Here is an 18,647-nt window from a genome sequence, read left to right on the forward strand (position 1 = left end):
CAAGTATGCTCCGAGTGTGTCCAGCCTGCTCAGGCACTGCTACAGTCATGGTGAGTAAATTGTAGCAAAAAAGGCCAAAAACTTGTCTTATCCACATTCAATTAAAATAGGATAGATGCAATCAGACAATAGAGAAAGAAGCACAAGAAAAATCTTACCTGCAAACTCCCAAAGGTACGGTCATTGGTCTCCCAGGTTTGACAGAGCAAACGAGTCGCTGTAGCATATAATGTTCTGCATATAAAATAAAAAGCTATTAATGCAGGCCAAAAGCAACATAAGTCATAAGAAGACCACCTAATTGTACATGTTAAATTCACAAAGACAACAAACATAAGAGGCAACTAAATCCTATCGTAAGAGCCACGTGAATTTCATATGAGACCTAGTTAAGGATGGAGAGCACCACTATGCAGTGCCAACAAGTCATCAGTTGAGACCAGATAAGCAAAAGTGGGAGGTTTTTAATAGATTCAGAGTCATGGGATGGTTCAAGACCATGTTTGGACATTAAACAGACTCGATACATATTGTTAGCTTGGGGATAGTGTGAGATACACTGCTAGGGACAGCGAGCCAATGGAACGATAAATTTTAAGAGAACCCTTGTCTCCTAAGAAACCAACAAGTCAGGCCCCAAAGGCCTATATAATATGGTAAGAGATATTGATGAATATATATATATATATAAACAAATCCAAAATGATGGTATATGGAGTTCAATTATGGCACCTGCATTTATTTAGAATGGGAAAGGCAAAGCAAGCCACGATCCTCCCAGAAGATAAAACTTGTGGTCCTATCACATAGGATTTATGAGATGTTCCTTCTGGTACAAGCATTTGTGAAGGAATAATGTCACATTACTTTGACTGCCATATCTTAGGATAATTAGATCTGTGTGCGTGGCGTAGAGCAATAGCACCGGGCATACATATGAGCTCTTATTATTTGCCAAATTAAATAATCATTCATGCAACAAAGCTAAAGAGTATATATGTCCAGGAAAGGACTGAGCTACAAAATAAATACAAATAAACATGAAGATTTATCACATTTCACTCTCAAGTTATGGCCCTTCGCCAGCTACATGTGATAATTAAAAGTGAATTTTCACTCTAACAAAACAAATGCCGCATAGAACAATTTAAGCATCAGCATCCAGTATGTGCTTGATGACTACACTCCATGACAGAGCAAAATTGCCACAAAACATGCAGTCAAAAGTTAAGGCCACCAAAATGATCACAAAAATATAAAATGAAAAACACAAAGGATGCTTTCTTCGGAGTACATACGGTTTTGCATCCTTGTGAAGCATTGGCATGATAGTTTGAACTATGAGTGGAATCATCACAGAATGTGAACCAAGTGATGGAAGCATTCCCAAACTCTTTAGCTGCAAGAACAGTTGGAGGAAGAAAAAAAAATACCCAGATGGTATGGTAAATGGCAGAGCCAAAAGACAAGGATACTATGCCCTGCATTAATGATAAAAGAAACAAAACCAGCATGGGAAAGGAAAGCCTACCAACATATTCTGGTTTAAGATATCATTCCTGGTGAATATGTCATTGTAAAATAAAATTGCTAGCAACAACGGAACTCCCAGTTTAGCGTCCATAACACCAATAGAGGCCAAAGAATCTAGAGCAGCACTTCCCAGTGACTGATGGATCACCAAAACACCAGCAACAGCACTGAGTAACAGGGGCATTTCTACAACGCATATAAGGCGAACATGTGACATGATACAAATGAAACTTATCTTCTAAAACAATTAGGCCAAATCAAACAACTTTTTAACATTGCAAGCTATGTAACACCAACCAATTACCATTTAAAAACAATTCTTGAGGCATATAGAGATGTGGGGAGGATTTTCGTCTGTCAACGATCCATAAAGAATATTGTCTTAGCAGAGAAGCCCAAGATCTTGGTAAATTAAGCATTTCTTTGCCATCAGCTTTACAACTAGAAGAAAAATTTAAAAAGAAGAAACTGGATGATGAATACTGATCCTGAAAAGACAGAACAAAAAGGAATTTTATATTGCTGGCAAGAGTTCCATAGCTATAAGACTATATTCCTAAAATTGGACCATCCTCTCACTTTGAACCCTAAATTAGCGACTGGTGAACAATATTGTGATTATTATTAGATTCAACCTTATTTTAAGAGTAGGAGTCATATAAAACTTGAATATAGAATGAATGTCAAGAAGTTGAAACATAACACTAGTCCACTTTAAGCACATACAGTATTCCGCTCAACATTGTGCTTAGCGCACTCTAATAAGTAGTCATAGGATCCAAGATCAACAAAATATAATTTCAAACATAAATGGTCCAGATATGAGATAACAAAAAGAAACCTGAAACCATAAATGTTGCAGGAGCCGAAAAACAATAAATCCAGGTGTGCTGACAGATGGAAATCTCCTTTCCATTGCAAGTTCATTCTTCGTTGCCACCAATGTTTTTACTAGGAGCTTTTCTAATGTGACAAGCAACTCAGTTGCTGCTCCTTTGACACACTTAGAAGGTGATGACATGAGGCTGATGACAGGAAACACAAATAAAAGCTCTTCGCTCAAAACAGATACAGTTCTGCCGATATCATATCCTGCACTAGCAAATGTTATATAAGCAAAGTATTTAACTTCTCAAAGAAAAAAGATATATTACATAAGCAAAGTGGCAGGAGAAAGAAGAAAAATATTATATAAAATAATCATTAGCACTTCTGAATAAACAGAGCAAGTCAGAACCGAACTAAGCCAGATGAACAAAGATCAGCTGTTGCTGGAAAATAAAGATCAAAGTGTCGTTTCAGTAACTACACATTCATTAAAGAAGCTACGTATATATTATATAATCAAAACAGTCGATTGGTGAGTATGGCTATCAAGACATATAGCGGACATAATTTGTGGGACCCTATAAGGAAACAGTTTATTATCACAAGCATGTGGTAAGAACAAGAATGGGAATCAAATGAAAATTAAGTTCCCGGGGCGTATAAAAAGATTGAGTGGATGTAATTCCCTGCATAACTGCATGGAGATTCTTGATCAATAACATGGATTCACTTTTTTTTTATCAGTAATAACATGGATTCACATTGACAGAAACCTCTGAACATAAAACTAATGTAATTAATTAACAGAATGTTTATGAACTTGCCATTTTTTTAACCTATAAAAAAATGAACTTGCTGGTTTAACTTACCATTTTCACATTTCCACTTTAGGAGGAAGTGGAAAATTTTCAGTATCGAAAGTTGTTCATGTTCAAGCTCTGACTGAATGAGGATAACAAATAATGATAGCACAGATGATGATAATTCAGGTACATATTGCAAACCATGATCTCTTTGGACAAACAATATTCGCTTCCCCAGTTCAACTATGGGCTCATTTACACCTGAGAACCCGTGATGACATGTACATAAAGAAAGAACAATCTCCAACATTTCCACACCGCATAGTTGAGCTTCAGTAATCAGCTGCTAACATTGAGAAAGACAACAAGAAAGGAACAAAAAAGTAGTCACTACAAATGAACCAATGCAAGAGAAACAAGGTAGTACAGTCAATGTACATCGTGACAGCCGATTGAAGACACAACAATAAAGAAAAATTATTTCACGTGCTGAAGTCAAGTCATAAGAGCATACCAATCCCCTTCCAGCCAAATTTCTCAATACCACTGTATATGTATCCACCATACATTCCACAAAGTACGTATAATTCGTACATCCCTGACAATTATCAAGACATGAGAACCCAATTAGCATGAAGCTGCATTGAAACAATCAATCCTATACTTAAAATTATCACCTTGACAGGAGGAAATGAAGCCTATACTTCTTAGACAACACTTTGCCAAAGAAGTACTTACTTCTGAGTTTTTCCGAGGAAGATACTTGGTGCATTTCATTAGCAACTTCAAAATTGGCATTGCCTCAAGAGGGAATGAGCAAGAAAGAGATGCCATTGATGATACTAAATGCCTTGCAAACAGAGAGGATGAAGAATCCGAAAAGGGTATCCTTAAAATCGAATAATTCAAAAAGGGTCTTAAAAATTCGCAAACTTCCACCATTCCCAGCCGCTTATTTTGTGCCATAAACAATAATACTTGCTGCACGAGCTCAGACTGAACCTCTGGTCGGCACGAGAGAACCTGCCACCCATTACAAACACTGCTTCAAGGCTAAAAATCTACAATGACTTGGCAAAAATAGGGTCACCAGCATCCAAATTTTCCAATAACGATGATTGTTTAGTTATATCGAATTTATAACAGAAGTCTTACTTGAAATTCTATCGTAGATTGCTTTAGCAACAATAATTTGGACTGTATTCACATATATAAATCATAAAATACGAATTTAAGTTCTACGCTGAAAATTACAGTCCTGAGACCCAACGACACACGATGAAAGTTAGGACAGCAAGTGATGATATGGGTCGCCGACCCCCTGGAGTTATTTCTCAAGCGAACTCCATTTGAAATTTAAAACATTCCTATGAATTCCTTCCAATCTACTTAAAACTCTATACTACACAGCCCAACTCAGTAAGTCATTCATTTCTCGCACCTTGACAAAAGGGTGAGTCTCCGTCGAACTAAATCTCCACGATCCATTATTCTTCTCAAACCCAAACCGAACCAGAAACCCCAGCCCTTTAACAAAAAGGTCGATGTATTTCGGATCAGATCCTTCGAGGGCGGACTGGAGCTCCAGCAACCCGCGAGGGATATCCATTTGCGAGTCCGTTACGAGGCGGCATAGCTCTCGAACGGATTGATCCACAACGGCCGTGGAGGTTGAGTGGAGACACTGAGAGATGGCCTCTCTTCCGGGTTCGGATTCGGAGTCCAGGTACTTCGGTGCGGACCGCAGCTTCGAGAAGATCGAAATAACTGCGAACTTCTGGAGCGAAGGCTGTGGCACTCTGGTCTTTTCGAGTAATGGAGCGTAAGAGTCCATGGAGAGAGAGGGAGAGAGGGGGAGGGGGGGGGAACTTACAGTGTTCAGTATCAGGGATCGAAAATTGAAGACGACGACGGCGGCAAGCAAACGACGCCGTGTAGTGTGGCAAACATCCGTACAATTCGTAATGGGTTCATTTACGGGCCCGTCCAGCCTCAACAACATAACTTTTAGCAAAACGGTGCGCATTGACGTATTGCGCTTGCGCACCTTTTCAAGAGGTCAGGACTCAGGTCATCAGAGAAGAAAGAAGAGTACTCGGTGTGTCTGTCAGCTCTGTCTGTCTGTCTCTCTCCCTCTCTCTCCGAGAATCAATCAACGAGAACGATGTCGCTTACGGTGCTCGACGATGATATGGTTCGCAGCATGTCAATTGGAGCAGTTTTCTCTGACTTCGTAAAGCTTCCGCTTCCGCTTCCTCTTTCAACTTCTTAAGTCTTTATTTGTTTGTTAAATCGTATACAAGGATTGTATTTTTATTCTCCAACACCATACGACACTGAAACTGGAAGTATATATGAAGTAAAGTCTAAATGTTTTATAAGCCACGGTATCTAAGTTGCTGTTAAAATTTCAGGTCGGAAAGATAAATTCGATAGATTTCCATCGGAAGGAAGATTTACTGGTTACAGCCAGTGAGGATGATTCGGTGCGATTCTACGACATTGCAAATGCTAAGTGAGTTCTTCTCTTTTACCATGTTTGAGCAAGATGGTGATAACAGCATGTAGCACATAGTTTTTTGTGTTATTTCAGTGAAACCTTAAGAAAGTTTTTGGCACATTAGTGCTTATTCTTCAAGTTGAAAATGCACCAAAGCTTATGTGGCTAGTAAAAAATATGGGTTCACATTAGCACCAGTAATTTTTGCCACCATCTGCGAGTTCAACACAAATTAGCGGGAGGGGGTTGAGAGGTCTCACCCGTTTGATTAAGCATATTAAGTTAGGATTGACTCATATATATGCCCTGAACTTTTTTTTATATGAATGGACCGACACATGACATTCAGAGCTGCCATTTTATCACAATCCACAAACCTAGCATGAACTCAACACAAAATCAATAGGTTAGGGTTGGAGGATCTTATTTGTTTATTTAAATGGGTCAATTTGGGGTAGAATGCCTTATTTGGCAATCTCCCAAAAATCACAACACGAATTACCAATCTTATTTCAAATTGAATGGAAAAATGGGAAGTTAAATGGATGGATACTTTTTTTTTTTTTATAAGTAAGAAAAACTTTATTTAATGAAACTAGGCAAAACCCATATACACAGGAAGTATACAAAAGAAGCAACTAATTACATTCTAGAAAATTGAAAAGAAAACACAAACTCATGAGCATTTCCTCCCTTAAGGACAATAGCCGAGAACCACTGTTGCAAAGAAGACACAAACAATTTCCAAATATCCTCAACAGTTCGCTCCTTGTCGTTGAAGCACCGCTCATTCCTTTCTATCCATAAACACCACATAATACACAAAGGAATCATCCTCCACGCCGCTGCCAACTGAGAGCTTCTATGCCGCCTATTCCAACATGCTAGTAGATCCACCACTCTTATTGGCATAACCCAGCTCTACTAAGTAACCCAACCTATAACTCCCTAGCCACCTCACAATGTAAGAATAAATGATCAATCGATTCACCATTTTTCTTACACATGAAGCACCATTCTATAACAACCATGTCACGTTTTCTCAAATTGTCAATTATCAAAATCTTTCCAAGTGCAGCTATCCGAGTGAAAAAAACAACTTTAGATGGCACAAACGCCCTCCAAATATTCTTCCACGGAAAAGAGAATTGTTGCTGACCAAACAACACCTTATAATAAGATTTAACAAAAAATGTTTTGCTCCCCATGTGTTTCCACAACATTCGATCCCTCTCATTTCCCCCTATATTTAGAGAATGCAAGAACCTGAAAAAATCTGCAATCTCATTAAGTTCATAGTCCTATACATTTCTGATGAAAAAATTCCAATGCACAATCCCATTAGCACGACGCAACATCTCTGAAACAGCAGCCTGCTGATTTCCAGCCAAGCTGAAAACAACCGGGAAAATAGAATGAAGGGCTCTCTCACCACACCATTCATCGAACCAAAAACGAATTCCTGCACCCTCTCCAACCTCAAACTTAGTATGTTTTACAAAACTATCCCACCCCTTTCTAATATATTTCCATAAACACACACCATAAGATCCCCTACCCTCCTTAGAGCACTATCCCCCCCAATCACCTCCATACTTTCGATCAATAACGTCTCTCCACAATGAGTCTCCCTTCCATTTGATACCTCCATAGCCACTTCCCTAACAATGCCTTATTAAAATTACTCAAGTTTCGCACCCCTGGCCTCCATTCACAATCAGGTAGCACACCCTATGCCAACTCACAAGGTGGAATTTATTTTCCTCTCCCATGCCACCCCATAAGAATGCTCTAAACAACTTCTCAATCCGGTTTGCCACACCAACCGGTAATGGAAATAAGGAAAGATAATAAGTGGGAAGGATGGAAAGGGTGCTTTTAATGAGGGTTAGTCTTCCCCCTTTTGATAAATATAGACGCTTCCTACCTGACAGTCTTTTCTCAACCTTTTCTACAACACCATCCCATATATTCTTTACTTTGAAAGACGCCCCCAACGGAAGCCCAAGATATTTCATTGGAAGAGAAGCAACTTTGCAACCCAACAAATCCGCTGAAAGGTTAATATTCCTCGCATCTCCCACCGGTACCAATTTTGACTTGCCCAAATTCACCCTGAGGCCCGAGAGTCCGAGACAGCTTCAAAGCACAATAAAATATGTCCACTGTCAGCATCACCAAAAAAGAGACTATCATCCGCAAATAATAAATAGGAGATTGAAATAATATCATTGTTAATATTACCCATCGAAAAACCAGAGATAAAACCCTCCCCCCTACAGCAACCTCCACCATGCGACTCAATGATTCCATCACTAAGACAAAAAGGAAAGGGGATAACGGATCCCCTTGTCTCAAATCCCTCGAACTCTTGAAAAAAACCACAAGAGTTGCCATTAACTAATACATAGAACCAAGCTGTCAAAACACAATGTCTAACCCATCCAACTTAGGACGCCATTCCTCTATCTCAGTTAGAAGATCTTCATAATATTGCACAATGTGATCTTGAATCTCATCAGGGGAATGAAGCACATTGGTACCGGAATGAAGTACCTCAATAGCATTATTGTGCCTATGTGAATTAGTCATCTTGTGAAAAAATTTAGTGCAACTATCCCCCTCTTTCAACCTAAGCACCCTTGATTTTTTCCTCTAAGAAATTTATTTCATCAACAAAACCTTCTCAATTTCAGTCACCACCTCATTTTTCCTTGACAATGACTCCTCATTTACCTCCCCCTCCTCCAAAGCATGCAACTCATCCCAAAGCAGATTTTTCTGCACTTCAAAATGCCTAAAGACTTCATTATTCCACTTATTTAGATCAAACTTTAGAGTTTTGAGTTTACCTGCCAAAATATTCTTGAATTTAAAATAACGCCTACCCCCAAGTAAGCCACCGCAATCAAGCAAAATGGGATAAGAGCACTAGCAATGGCTTATTTATCTTTATCTTCATCTTCATATTTACATAATGTCTTTAAATTCATCTACAATGACTCGTGCATCTCTAAATTTTTACATAGCTATGAATAATGCTTCTTCAAGTTTGAAGAAGCATTATTCACTCTCCAGACATTATTTTTAATGTTTTTTCTCTCTCCTATCCATTAAAATCAACTTTGTGGAATTTATATTAAGATGATTTTGATATATGAAATTTATATTAAGTTGATGATACAAAGTGTTTTTTAGTACATATTAATATTTATTGATAAAATTAGTTATTTTGATATATGAAATTTGTATTTTTGAGCATATGATACTAATTGTAAAAAATATAAAAAATAATAATTTTAAGAAAAAAAATTAAAAATAATAATATTTTATTATTATTTGGTTCAAATATGCATAATCCAATGTGGGGGTTTTTCTTGATATGCAAAATCAATTTTCAAAAGATGTGATTTTGAAGATGTATATAGAGAAACCAATGCTAGTGCTCTAATGATAAGAACAAATACGGAGCAACCTCTTCTGACATAAATCTGGATAGTGAGTCTCCCAAGAAGGAGAAATTAGAAATCTATCTAGCATTGATCCCCATCTACTGTTAGACTAAGTATAAACCCCTCTGCCAATGGAAGATCCACAAGATTCAGATAAAAAATCAGCTCCGAAAACTCTTCCATAGCCACAGATAAAGTAGATGCACCCGCCCTCTCACTAGGAAACCGAACAATATTAAAAGTCCCCGCACAAACACCAAGGCACATCCCACAAGTAAAACAAACCCGCCAACTCCTCCCACAAAAACCTTCTCTCCCTATCCACATTAGGCCCATACACCCCTACAAAAGCCCATCACCACCCATCCTCAATATTTTTAAAAGAACCAACCACAAAATAATTTCCAATGCATTCCTCTACTAACTCTACTACCCTCTTATCACACATCAACAACACACCTCCTGAAGCACCCAACGAAGCAAGATAACTCCAACCCACAAAAGAACAGCCCTAAAAACTACGAATGGTGCTTTTATCAATAAAACTCAACTTAGTTTCTTAAAGACATACAATATCAATTTTTCAGCTACGGATGAGGGATCTAATACGGAGACACTTGTTGACATCATTAATCCCCCTTACATTCCAAGAGAGGATTTTAGGCTTCGTTTGATGACAAAGATCCCCTCCCTTTAAAGACAGGCAGATAGGAAGGCACATCATACATAGTAGAATAAATTGTGAAAACGAATTATACAATACGTAACCAGGCCCAATGAAATGGTTTTATTTCCTTCCTTCCTTTCTTTCTTTCATTTCATTTTCATTTTTCTTTTGTTTTTGTCCTTTTTTTTCTATTGCAATTTGTTATGAGCTTCAGGTTGCTCAAGACCACATATCATAAGAAGCATGGTGCTGATCGTATATGCTTTACCCACCACCCTAGCTCTGTTATATGCTCTTCAAGGCACAATTTGGAGTCCACAGGAGGTGAGCTTCTTGGCATAAACTAATTGGTTTGAGAATCAGCTCCAGTGTTTGTATTTGAGAAATAATTTCTTCTTGGGTTTATCTTGCCAGAATCCCTGCGGTATTTATCAATGTATGATAATCGGTGCCTTCGTTACTTCAAAGGCCATAAAGAAAGGTTTGGATCTCATGACGATTGTCACTTCTGCTAAAAAAGCAGGAAAGTAATTTTGTAATCTGTCATCTCTTTGTAATTAGAATATGTTCCTTACCTTATATGGTATGTACATAGTAGTAGAATCTTTACCTTCTCATTCCTGTGTACTTGGGCTTGGCCTATTTCTATTAATAATATTTCAATGATTACCTATTAAAAAAAAAAAATCTTTACCTTCTCATGAAAATCATGCCACTCTTCGGCTAAAGTAATTTTGGCTCTCTACCAACCTTATAGAATTGCCCATTTTTTGTTTTGGTTTAACCAAAAGATAATGAAAGAGTTCGTAATTTTTTGCATCTTTTAATTGCTGATAGAACGTATATTTATGTGCATGGTACATAAAATGGATCCATCAATACTGTTTATTTATTTTCCTTACATATCTTCTACGAGGCTGTGATGCTGATTACACTGTAAATATGTTGCTGTAGAGTTGTTTCGCTCTGCATGTCTCCAATTAATGACAGCTTCATGTCCGGTTCTCTCGATCATAGTGTCAGAATATGGGATCTTCGTGTAAATGCCTGCCAGGTTTGTTTCTGTTGTCTTATGATTGGTATGAATATTGTTGGGTGAATGAGTAATCAAGCGAAGCTGAAGTATACTTATAAATAACATACCTTGCAAAATAGAGACTGAACACCCCCCCCACCCCCCTAAAAAATAAAATCAATATCGGACCAAATTAATTTGACATGGGCAGTGGAGAATTCATCTGCATTTTCAAGTCTTAAAGAAATATGTGATTATGATTTATTCTTACTTTCATAGTTTTCAGGGAATTCTACGCTTGCGTGGTAGACCTACAGTTGCGTATGACCAACAAGGCCTTGTCTTTGCTGTAGCGATGGAAGGGGGTGCAATTAAATTGTTTGATTCACGTTCCTATGACAAGGTTCTTACACATAATGCTCTTAACTTAAAAACCTCCCAATCCATATGTCACATTCTTCATTTATCTTCCACTTGTAGGGTCCCTTCGACACCTTTTTAGTTGGCGGAGATACAGCAGAGGTTTGCGATATCAAATTTAGCAATGATGGAAAATCAATGCTATTGACAACCACAGATAATAATATTTACGTTCTTGATGCTTATGGAGGAGAAAAGGTTGGCTCCTATTCGTGACTTTTTTTTATATTTCTCATGAATTCTTGGAGTTTTGTGTGCATGTGCCTGTGGGTGGTGAGTGGGTTTCTGTGTGTATGAACTTCTAAATCTTGTCTGCTGTCCAATGGGGTGATTGAAATTTTGGAAGCGGGCCTATAGACTCTGTTGGCTCCTTGGTCTAGCTAGGTTCTTGATATAAATATGAAATGTCTACAGTAACTTATCAATCTTTCCTTTCCGCAGCGCTGTGGGTTCAGTTTGGAACCATCTCAAACAACAAATATAGAGGCAACTTTTACCCCAGATGGCCAGTACGTGGTCTCAGGTATTTAGTTGTTCTGTTTTCGATGTAGATATAGAATTTGAGTTTGAATTAGCTTTCATTCAAATTAAAAATTTATGTATCTTAGTCACACTACATATCCAATGCAGATATAGAATTTGAAATATCTTTCATAAATTCATGTACCTTACTCAAACTACAAATCCAGTATACCGTATATATGGATCATAAACCTTTCCTGAGTGTGGTATTGAATATTTAACATAAGTTTTCAGTCTAGTAAAACTTGTAAATGAATTATACATAATTTAGACACCAGAGAATACCTTTCATTTATTTTTCTTTTCAAGCTATAAATTCACTTATCTTCCACAAATATTAGAGAGATATCCAATGTCAATTGTTAATGTTGGAGTTTTCACTAGCCTACAAGGCTAGTTTGGGCACTAAGGTATTCTCAGATATTCTTATATATTTATTTCTCAAACATCACTCAAATTCAAAACACTTTTCAATTTTAAATATTCAACTTTTTCATTTAATCATTATCCAAACACAAGACCCAATACAACTTTCTTCATTTCCAAACAAAACACAAAAAACAATACAATTTTTTCAAATTTTAAAACAAAAATAATATTCAAACAATTTTTTAACTTTATAATATTTTTGTTTAACTTTTTCTCTCATATTTTTCAAAATTCAATAAAACATCTGAACTCAAATCATTTCACTACTATTCACAGACTATTTCGCTACTATTTACAGATATTCTAAAATATTATAAGACTTTATTTTTGTACACAGGTATTCTCAAGTATTCTCAGATATTTCTTTCCCAAACATCACTTAAACATAAAACTTAGTTCAATTTTAAATTTTCAACTTTTTCATCTAATCATTAACTGATCATTATAATTTTTCTAAACTTTCAAACAAAACACAAAAAATAATACAACTTTTTCAAATTTTAAAACAAAATTTATATTAAAAAAATTTATTCAAACAATATTTTAACTTTATAATATTTTTATTCAACTTTTTCTCTCATTTCTTAAAATGAATAAAATATCTTAACTCAAATAGTTTCATTACTATTCGCAAATCATTTCACTATTATTAACACATATTCTGATATATTTTAAGTGTCCAAACAAGCCCTTATTTTTTTTATGTTTTGTTCACTTTTCTATAAGTTATACTTCAAGAACCATGTCTCTTCAACAACCAGCATAGTTTCGTTTTGTATTTTGTGTTTTGTATTTTGATTAATTTGGTTAAAGTTATTATTCTCTGCGTCCCGCATTATACTTTCCCGATCCCTCACGACTCCTTCGTACGGAAACACGTTAATGTCGTGCCTTCAAAAGTTCTCTGTACATTTCCAATAACTGCACAAACTTAAAGCTTCTCCCAATCCTTTATAACTTTTGCACAGACTACTATATGTCAGATTAAAGTTTGACATCTAAGATCTTTTTGTGATTTATCAATGCTAATCAAATGCACATTTAATTTTGTTCTTCCTCCGCCCTTTGTTTGGGACATCGGAACTATTTTTTTCTTTTTCTTTTTCTTTTTGGTCAAGGCTCAGGAGATGGAACCATACATGCCTGGAGCATCAACATGCGAAATGAGGTATCAATCTATTGTAATTTCCTGCCTGACAAGGTTTTTGAAGAAACCTGTTCGTGGCAAGGCATGGACATGGCTAAATATTATTTTGTTGTCTCTCTCCCTTTCTCTCCATCCTCTTCTCCCTTATGTCAAAAATAGGCTACAATGGCAGAAAACTGTAACTATTAAGGCTGTGTTTGGATGTTGAGTTGAGCTCAATTTTTTATAAATAGTAGTGAGTTGAGTAGTGGAGAGAGTTATGTGAGGTCCATCTAAACTGAGTTTAAAGTGTGTTTGGATATTAAGATGAGTTTAGTACTTTTTATGAAAAGTTAAAAAAGGTTGTGGATCCCACGTATAAAGATGTGTTAAGTTCAAAAAGGTTATGGGTCTTATGTGTAAGGATGTTTTGAGTTGAGATGAGTTTAATAATTTGAGAGTTGGGTGTTTGGATGTTAAACTCAGTTTAAAATTAGACTAAGTTCAACTGAATCTTACAATCAAACGCAGCCTAAAACTTAATTTAGTTGGACATTTTATCAGTAGGAACTTAACCTTGATGACCTTTTTAGTTCCTAAAGAAGGACGCTTCACTACTATTGATAGTTGATACTAATTACTGAACCTCTACTTTTGGAGCGAAGTGGGAGTTCATTGCCATTGGATATAAACGGTTTTTCTGAGAGTACTCTCGAGGAAATCTATATGAAAAATCTAAACATATATGTGATACCCCCATATGATAAAGATAAGAGTAGGTGGTGAATGAATTCTCACATTGCTTGGGAAGGAAAAGTTATTGTTCTTTATTAGGTTTCAATGGAGTTCTAATTATATCATTGACTAGTCTTTTTAGAGTATACGTCATGTGTTTTAGACCTTCTATTGGGACGTTATATTATCGATCACCTTTCTATTGATCGTAGTTCATTATATCACTTGGTCGTGAAAAATTCTGTACACTGGTATCCTCAGTCGAGGTTATGATTTATGATTTGATTTGGTGAACAATATGATTTGTGTAGGTGGCATCCTGGAACAGTAACATTGGGGTGGCATCGTGCTTGAAGTGGGCACCCCGTAGGGCCATGTTTGTTGCTGCATCAACTGTGCTCACGTTTTGGATACCCGACAATTCAAAGCTCAATGCTGAGCCCGGTTCTATGGACACCGAGCCTGCGACTCAATCCCAACATATTTCCCAATGAGCCAGCCTCTGTTCTATATTCAGGAAACTTTTCGTTCTCAACCATTTCAATTTCCAAAACTCTTTACGTCGAAGAAAATGGTTACGAGTAAAAATATTTGTATCATGTTTGCTGGAATTTTCGATCAGGCAAGGATCGAAATTAGTTTTTGTAAGCGATTATATGCTTGGCCAAGGGCCAAAAATTTGGTTGCGATCGAAACTGCTGTATAAGCTCTGTTTATACTTCCTGGTGCCCATGCTTCTGCTTATACTGATAGATGCCCTTTTAGCGTTGATTATTCAAGTTCTAGTTAATTTCTGAACTACATGACTGATTTGAATGGTGACAACGAATTGAGTACCTCGAAAGGACACTAGATTCGTGAATTGCCCTCGCGTGGTCTTTCCAAGTCCTGCAAAGGGTATGACACTAAAAACAAGTGAAGCAAATCAAGGACATAAATAAACACGTTTTAATTCAACCATGCAACCATAGAAAGAACACAAAACGCTAAATTTCCAAGAGTTCCCCAGAACCCAATGCCAAACTTAATCTACTTCTAAACACGCTTACAATTACACGAACAAAAACACGTGCACTTACAAACCGACATTAGCATTTATAAGAAACCCTTCAAAGGTACATTACTTCCATTCCTCATATGCTCCTCCTCTCTCTCTCTCTCTCTCTCTCTCTCTCTCTCTCTTATTTTATTTTATCCACCCAGAGGGATGGTTGTTAAAAGCAGAAACCAGCCTCTAGCCTGTTTTTCATGTCCTCCTTCCCTCTTGGGCCTTACTCTGGATCTCTTGGCCCACCTCCTTGGTCTTCTGGCCCACGTAAGCCGCCATGTCCTGCATGCGCCTCTTTGCCTGATCCATCTCCTGCGGCAGGGACCGGCTGGCCTGTCGGAGGTAATTAAGTACCCAAGACAGCGATACCAGCCCCGTCAACCCTAAAGCTCCCGAGCACAAAAATCCAATGATAGCGAGGCCGATAGCAATGGCGGCCGGGACAAGAACAGGGCTGCAGATGATAAAGAGTGGGGTGGTGATAGCAAGCCCAATCAGGCTTCCAACGAGCGTCAAACCAGCAAGTGCAAGCAAAGTGCCGCCTACAGGGAGGCCGCCGAGGACTGCTAGGATTTTGGTCGCCGATGGGCCTCTCTGGGACTTTGGACCACCGTTATAATGGCGTTGCGGGTGAACTAGGAGCTGGTGTGGACGGTCAGTCATGGCTGATATGTAGTTGAGCTCTGTGAGCGAGCAAGGAAATTAAATAAAATATATACGATTTTGTTCAGAGTGATCAGAGACAAAATATACAAGAGAGAGACATGTGAGAAAGGTGGGCTTGATGGTATTATATAGAGGGGTGGAGGGTGCAAGGCGTTGACACGTACATGTTAGATGGTGAGTTGGGGCTTTGCATGAGGAACAAGTTTCAGGGGTGACTTTTTAGGAGCATTACCCAAAAATTAAAAAGGATGTTAAAAGGAGTTGGCTCTTTGGCAGGAGTATGTTGCCACATTTTTGTTTCTGTTCGGCAAGATCGATGTGCTGTGCCTAATGTAGTACATGCAAACTCAACAAGTGGGTTTTGGTTCCTGGGGCGGGACTCGTGCGCACACCGCTGGATGTGTTGCTGGGTTCAAGATTTTTGCATGTTCGGGTTAAAGGCCGCTGTGTGCTTGCGACAAAAGCCGAAATGGCAATCTTCCTTTCATGGGCTTTCGAGCTCTTTCTTGTTGCTTACAATGCATGGTTTCGTGGTTTGCATCTGTACTTATTTGATTCATCGAGAAGTGGTTGTATTTTGGACTATGGAAAAAGCGGCTATGCCCACCAAACTTAACTGCTCTACTTGATCGTTTGGTAAAAAAAAATTAAGTTAAATTTTTTTTATCTAATAATTAAAAAAAAAAATTAAGTGGATTGGTATATATATATATTTTAAATATATTATAAAATGTAAATAATAAAAAAAATAAAGAGTTACAAAAGTAACTAGCGGTATGAATGAGCAGTGCTACTCATGTAGCAGAATAGCACTACTCTTTGGACTATTGGACTGGCGAGGACACTGAGATCAAGTCGACATTAAGAGCGGTGCTACTCTAACGCCTGAGTAGCACCGCTCCATTTGACTGCTAGGCCATTTTGATATTTTTTTTTTTTTAAATATTTTTAAATATTTTTAAAAAATAAGAAAAATACATCAATACATTAATAATTATATTCTTAATCATTAAGTAAACAAAAATTAAATACACAAACGATCAAAATAAGTAGACAAAGTGAGATGACAAACTAACATTTTCCCGACATTAATCCAGTTGTTGGGTGTGGGAACTCAACCCGAATATAGATGAGTGGAAAATACTCTCCCTAAAAAGAGATTACATAAAAAATAATTTTATACTAATATAGTTTGATGTGATTCGTTAAATTATAAAATTATTTTTATTATAAAATAAATCTAATAAATTAAATAAAATTACGTCAATTTATAAAAAAAAAATTATATAATTCTTTTATAAACGTAGAATTACTCGACTGAGTTATTGCCTATACACACGACCTCTTGCGTGGTTACGGGTCTGCCACTTTTATCAAATTGATCCCAGTGCATGCCTTGTCTATCTCGTTTTAAACGACCAATCTTTCATGATCAAATATAACTTGAATGAATGAAAACGTACAACTTCTTAAGTGAAAAATATAAACAAAAGTAAATTTTAATATATTTATTGTAGACTACATGAATTGTTCATGTGAGGGGAGTAATCCCCAGGGTCGGGTCCAAGCATAAGATCTGGGCTGGGTCGAGTCGGCCCAAGAAGCCCAAGAAGAGAAGTAATCGGGACAAGGTACACTGACAAAAGGACGAGAGGCAAGATAGTCTGACACCATTACTGGCCGACAACCCAGGACATCCCTTTACCCCAAATCCTGGCTTTCGGACAGGTCAGAGAGGTGGATGTGCCTGACTAAGACCACGCTGCATTAATGGGATAAAGGCAGGCACGCAAGGAATGAAAGTTATGCCGCATTTACTGCATCCCTGGGCTCGGCACGCCACGACGTGCCTCCTAGCTTGTCAAGGACATTCGCGAACAGGTTTGACTAGTCTGCAGCACAGCATGTAAGTGGCAGGGACATCCAACCCTGTACGGAACGGCCCACCCACTACCTCCACCTCGAAGACCAATCTAGCCAGGTATAAATACCCCCTCCCACGACCGGGGAAGGGGTTCACACTCTTCAATTCTTCAACTCTCATCTTCCTTGATTGGTCATTTTTTCTTTTTTCTCTCCTACACTGAAACTATCTTAAGTATCGGAGGTACCACGGCCCCCGAGCCCCCCATTCTCCATCTCAACAGGAACCAAGTTCGAGCTCAACTACGTGGAGTTGCCCAGGCTGTGAAACACGACATCAATAGTGGCACTTTCTGTGAGATCTGATTTCCTCTCTTCACCAGAGGTGGGAGAATGACGATTTTTTGGCAAATAATTACCAGACGAGCAGATAACATCCTCCCAGATAAGTATTCTTAGTTTTTTTACTTTTACATTTACAAAAAATGTTGTTGCGAAAAACGGGCGAGTAAATCTTTTCTCGCTCAGGCGAGAAACTGAGCTCTGCCAAATCAATAACTAGTCGGGTACAAGTTCATTGTTTTGCCAACCTTCATGATACAAGCCCAGTCTCAAGACTGGCCGTGATGCATTAGCTAAGGGCCAAAGCCTACTAAGCTCTGCCCCGTCCACAGCCAGTCGGACACAAGTCTCTTGACTTTCCGACCTTCATGCTGCAAGCCGAATTCCTTAACTCGCCATGATGCATTGGCTGCACAAGAGTAAAAGAGTAAGGCAAGGAGAATAAAGAATAAGGCAACAAGAATAAAGAAAACACGATCGCGGCAAAAACTTGAAATGTATATATATGTCATTGTCCTTTTACATTGATAGCCTAGGCGGGCATAAAGAGTGCAAAACAAAGTAAAGCAACAATATGAATAGGGTTGTAATTGAGCCGAGCCGAGCCGGTCTTTGGCTTATCGAGCACGACTCGACTCAAAATACTCGAGCTCGAGTCTGAACTCGAGATTTTTTTATATTCTTTATTCGAGCTCGAC

General features: G+C 37.9%; 3 protein-coding genes across 5 annotated transcripts in view; 1 reads left to right on the top strand and 2 right to left on the bottom strand.

Moving 5' to 3' along the window:
• The window catches only part of LOC109007238 (protein RST1), a 32,828-nt gene extending 27,616 nt beyond the window's left edge, over nucleotides 1-5,212 (bottom strand). The window contains exons 1-9 of one of the 3 annotated variants that reach the window (XM_018986834.2): nucleotides 4,606-5,212; nucleotides 3,903-4,187; nucleotides 3,679-3,762; nucleotides 3,231-3,507; nucleotides 2,375-2,625; nucleotides 1,838-2,021; nucleotides 1,532-1,719; nucleotides 1,299-1,399; nucleotides 159-234 (exon numbers count right to left, since the gene is read on the bottom strand). In XM_018986834.2, the coding sequence (XP_018842379.1) occupies nucleotides 159-234; nucleotides 1,299-1,399; nucleotides 1,532-1,719; nucleotides 1,838-2,021; nucleotides 2,375-2,625; nucleotides 3,231-3,507; nucleotides 3,679-3,762; nucleotides 3,903-4,187; nucleotides 4,606-5,190 (2,031 nt within the window). In that variant the 5' untranslated portion in view covers nucleotides 5,191-5,212. The other 2 variants (XM_018986833.2, XM_035693603.1) reach the window with 2 other exon arrangements.
• Nucleotides 5,213-5,246: 34 nt separating this feature from the next.
• LOC109007241 (protein ANTHESIS POMOTING FACTOR 1) lies at nucleotides 5,247-14,809 on the top strand. Its single transcript, XM_018986839.2, has 10 exons — nucleotides 5,247-5,397; nucleotides 5,579-5,679; nucleotides 9,998-10,107; nucleotides 10,198-10,264; nucleotides 10,738-10,837; nucleotides 11,085-11,201; nucleotides 11,279-11,416; nucleotides 11,660-11,741; nucleotides 13,288-13,337; nucleotides 14,342-14,809. Exons 1-10 carry the CDS (start codon nucleotides 5,329-5,331, stop codon nucleotides 14,522-14,524), a joined length of 1,017 nt encoding a protein of 338 aa, XP_018842384.1. The 5' UTR covers nucleotides 5,247-5,328; the 3' UTR covers nucleotides 14,525-14,809.
• A 150-nt stretch (nucleotides 14,810-14,959) lies between these two features.
• LOC109007243 (oleosin 5-like) lies at nucleotides 14,960-15,852 on the bottom strand. Its single transcript, XM_018986840.2, has one exon. It carries the CDS (start codon nucleotides 15,739-15,741, stop codon nucleotides 15,277-15,279), a length of 465 nt encoding a protein of 154 aa, XP_018842385.1. The 5' UTR covers nucleotides 15,742-15,852; the 3' UTR covers nucleotides 14,960-15,276.
• Between the last annotated feature and the right edge of the window lie 2,795 nt (nucleotides 15,853-18,647).

This window comes from Juglans regia, chromosome 1 (genome assembly GCF_001411555.2).
Source record: "Juglans regia cultivar Chandler chromosome 1, Walnut 2.0, whole genome shotgun sequence".
In the NCBI taxonomy this organism is placed as follows: Eukaryota; Viridiplantae; Streptophyta; class Magnoliopsida; order Fagales; family Juglandaceae; genus Juglans; species Juglans regia.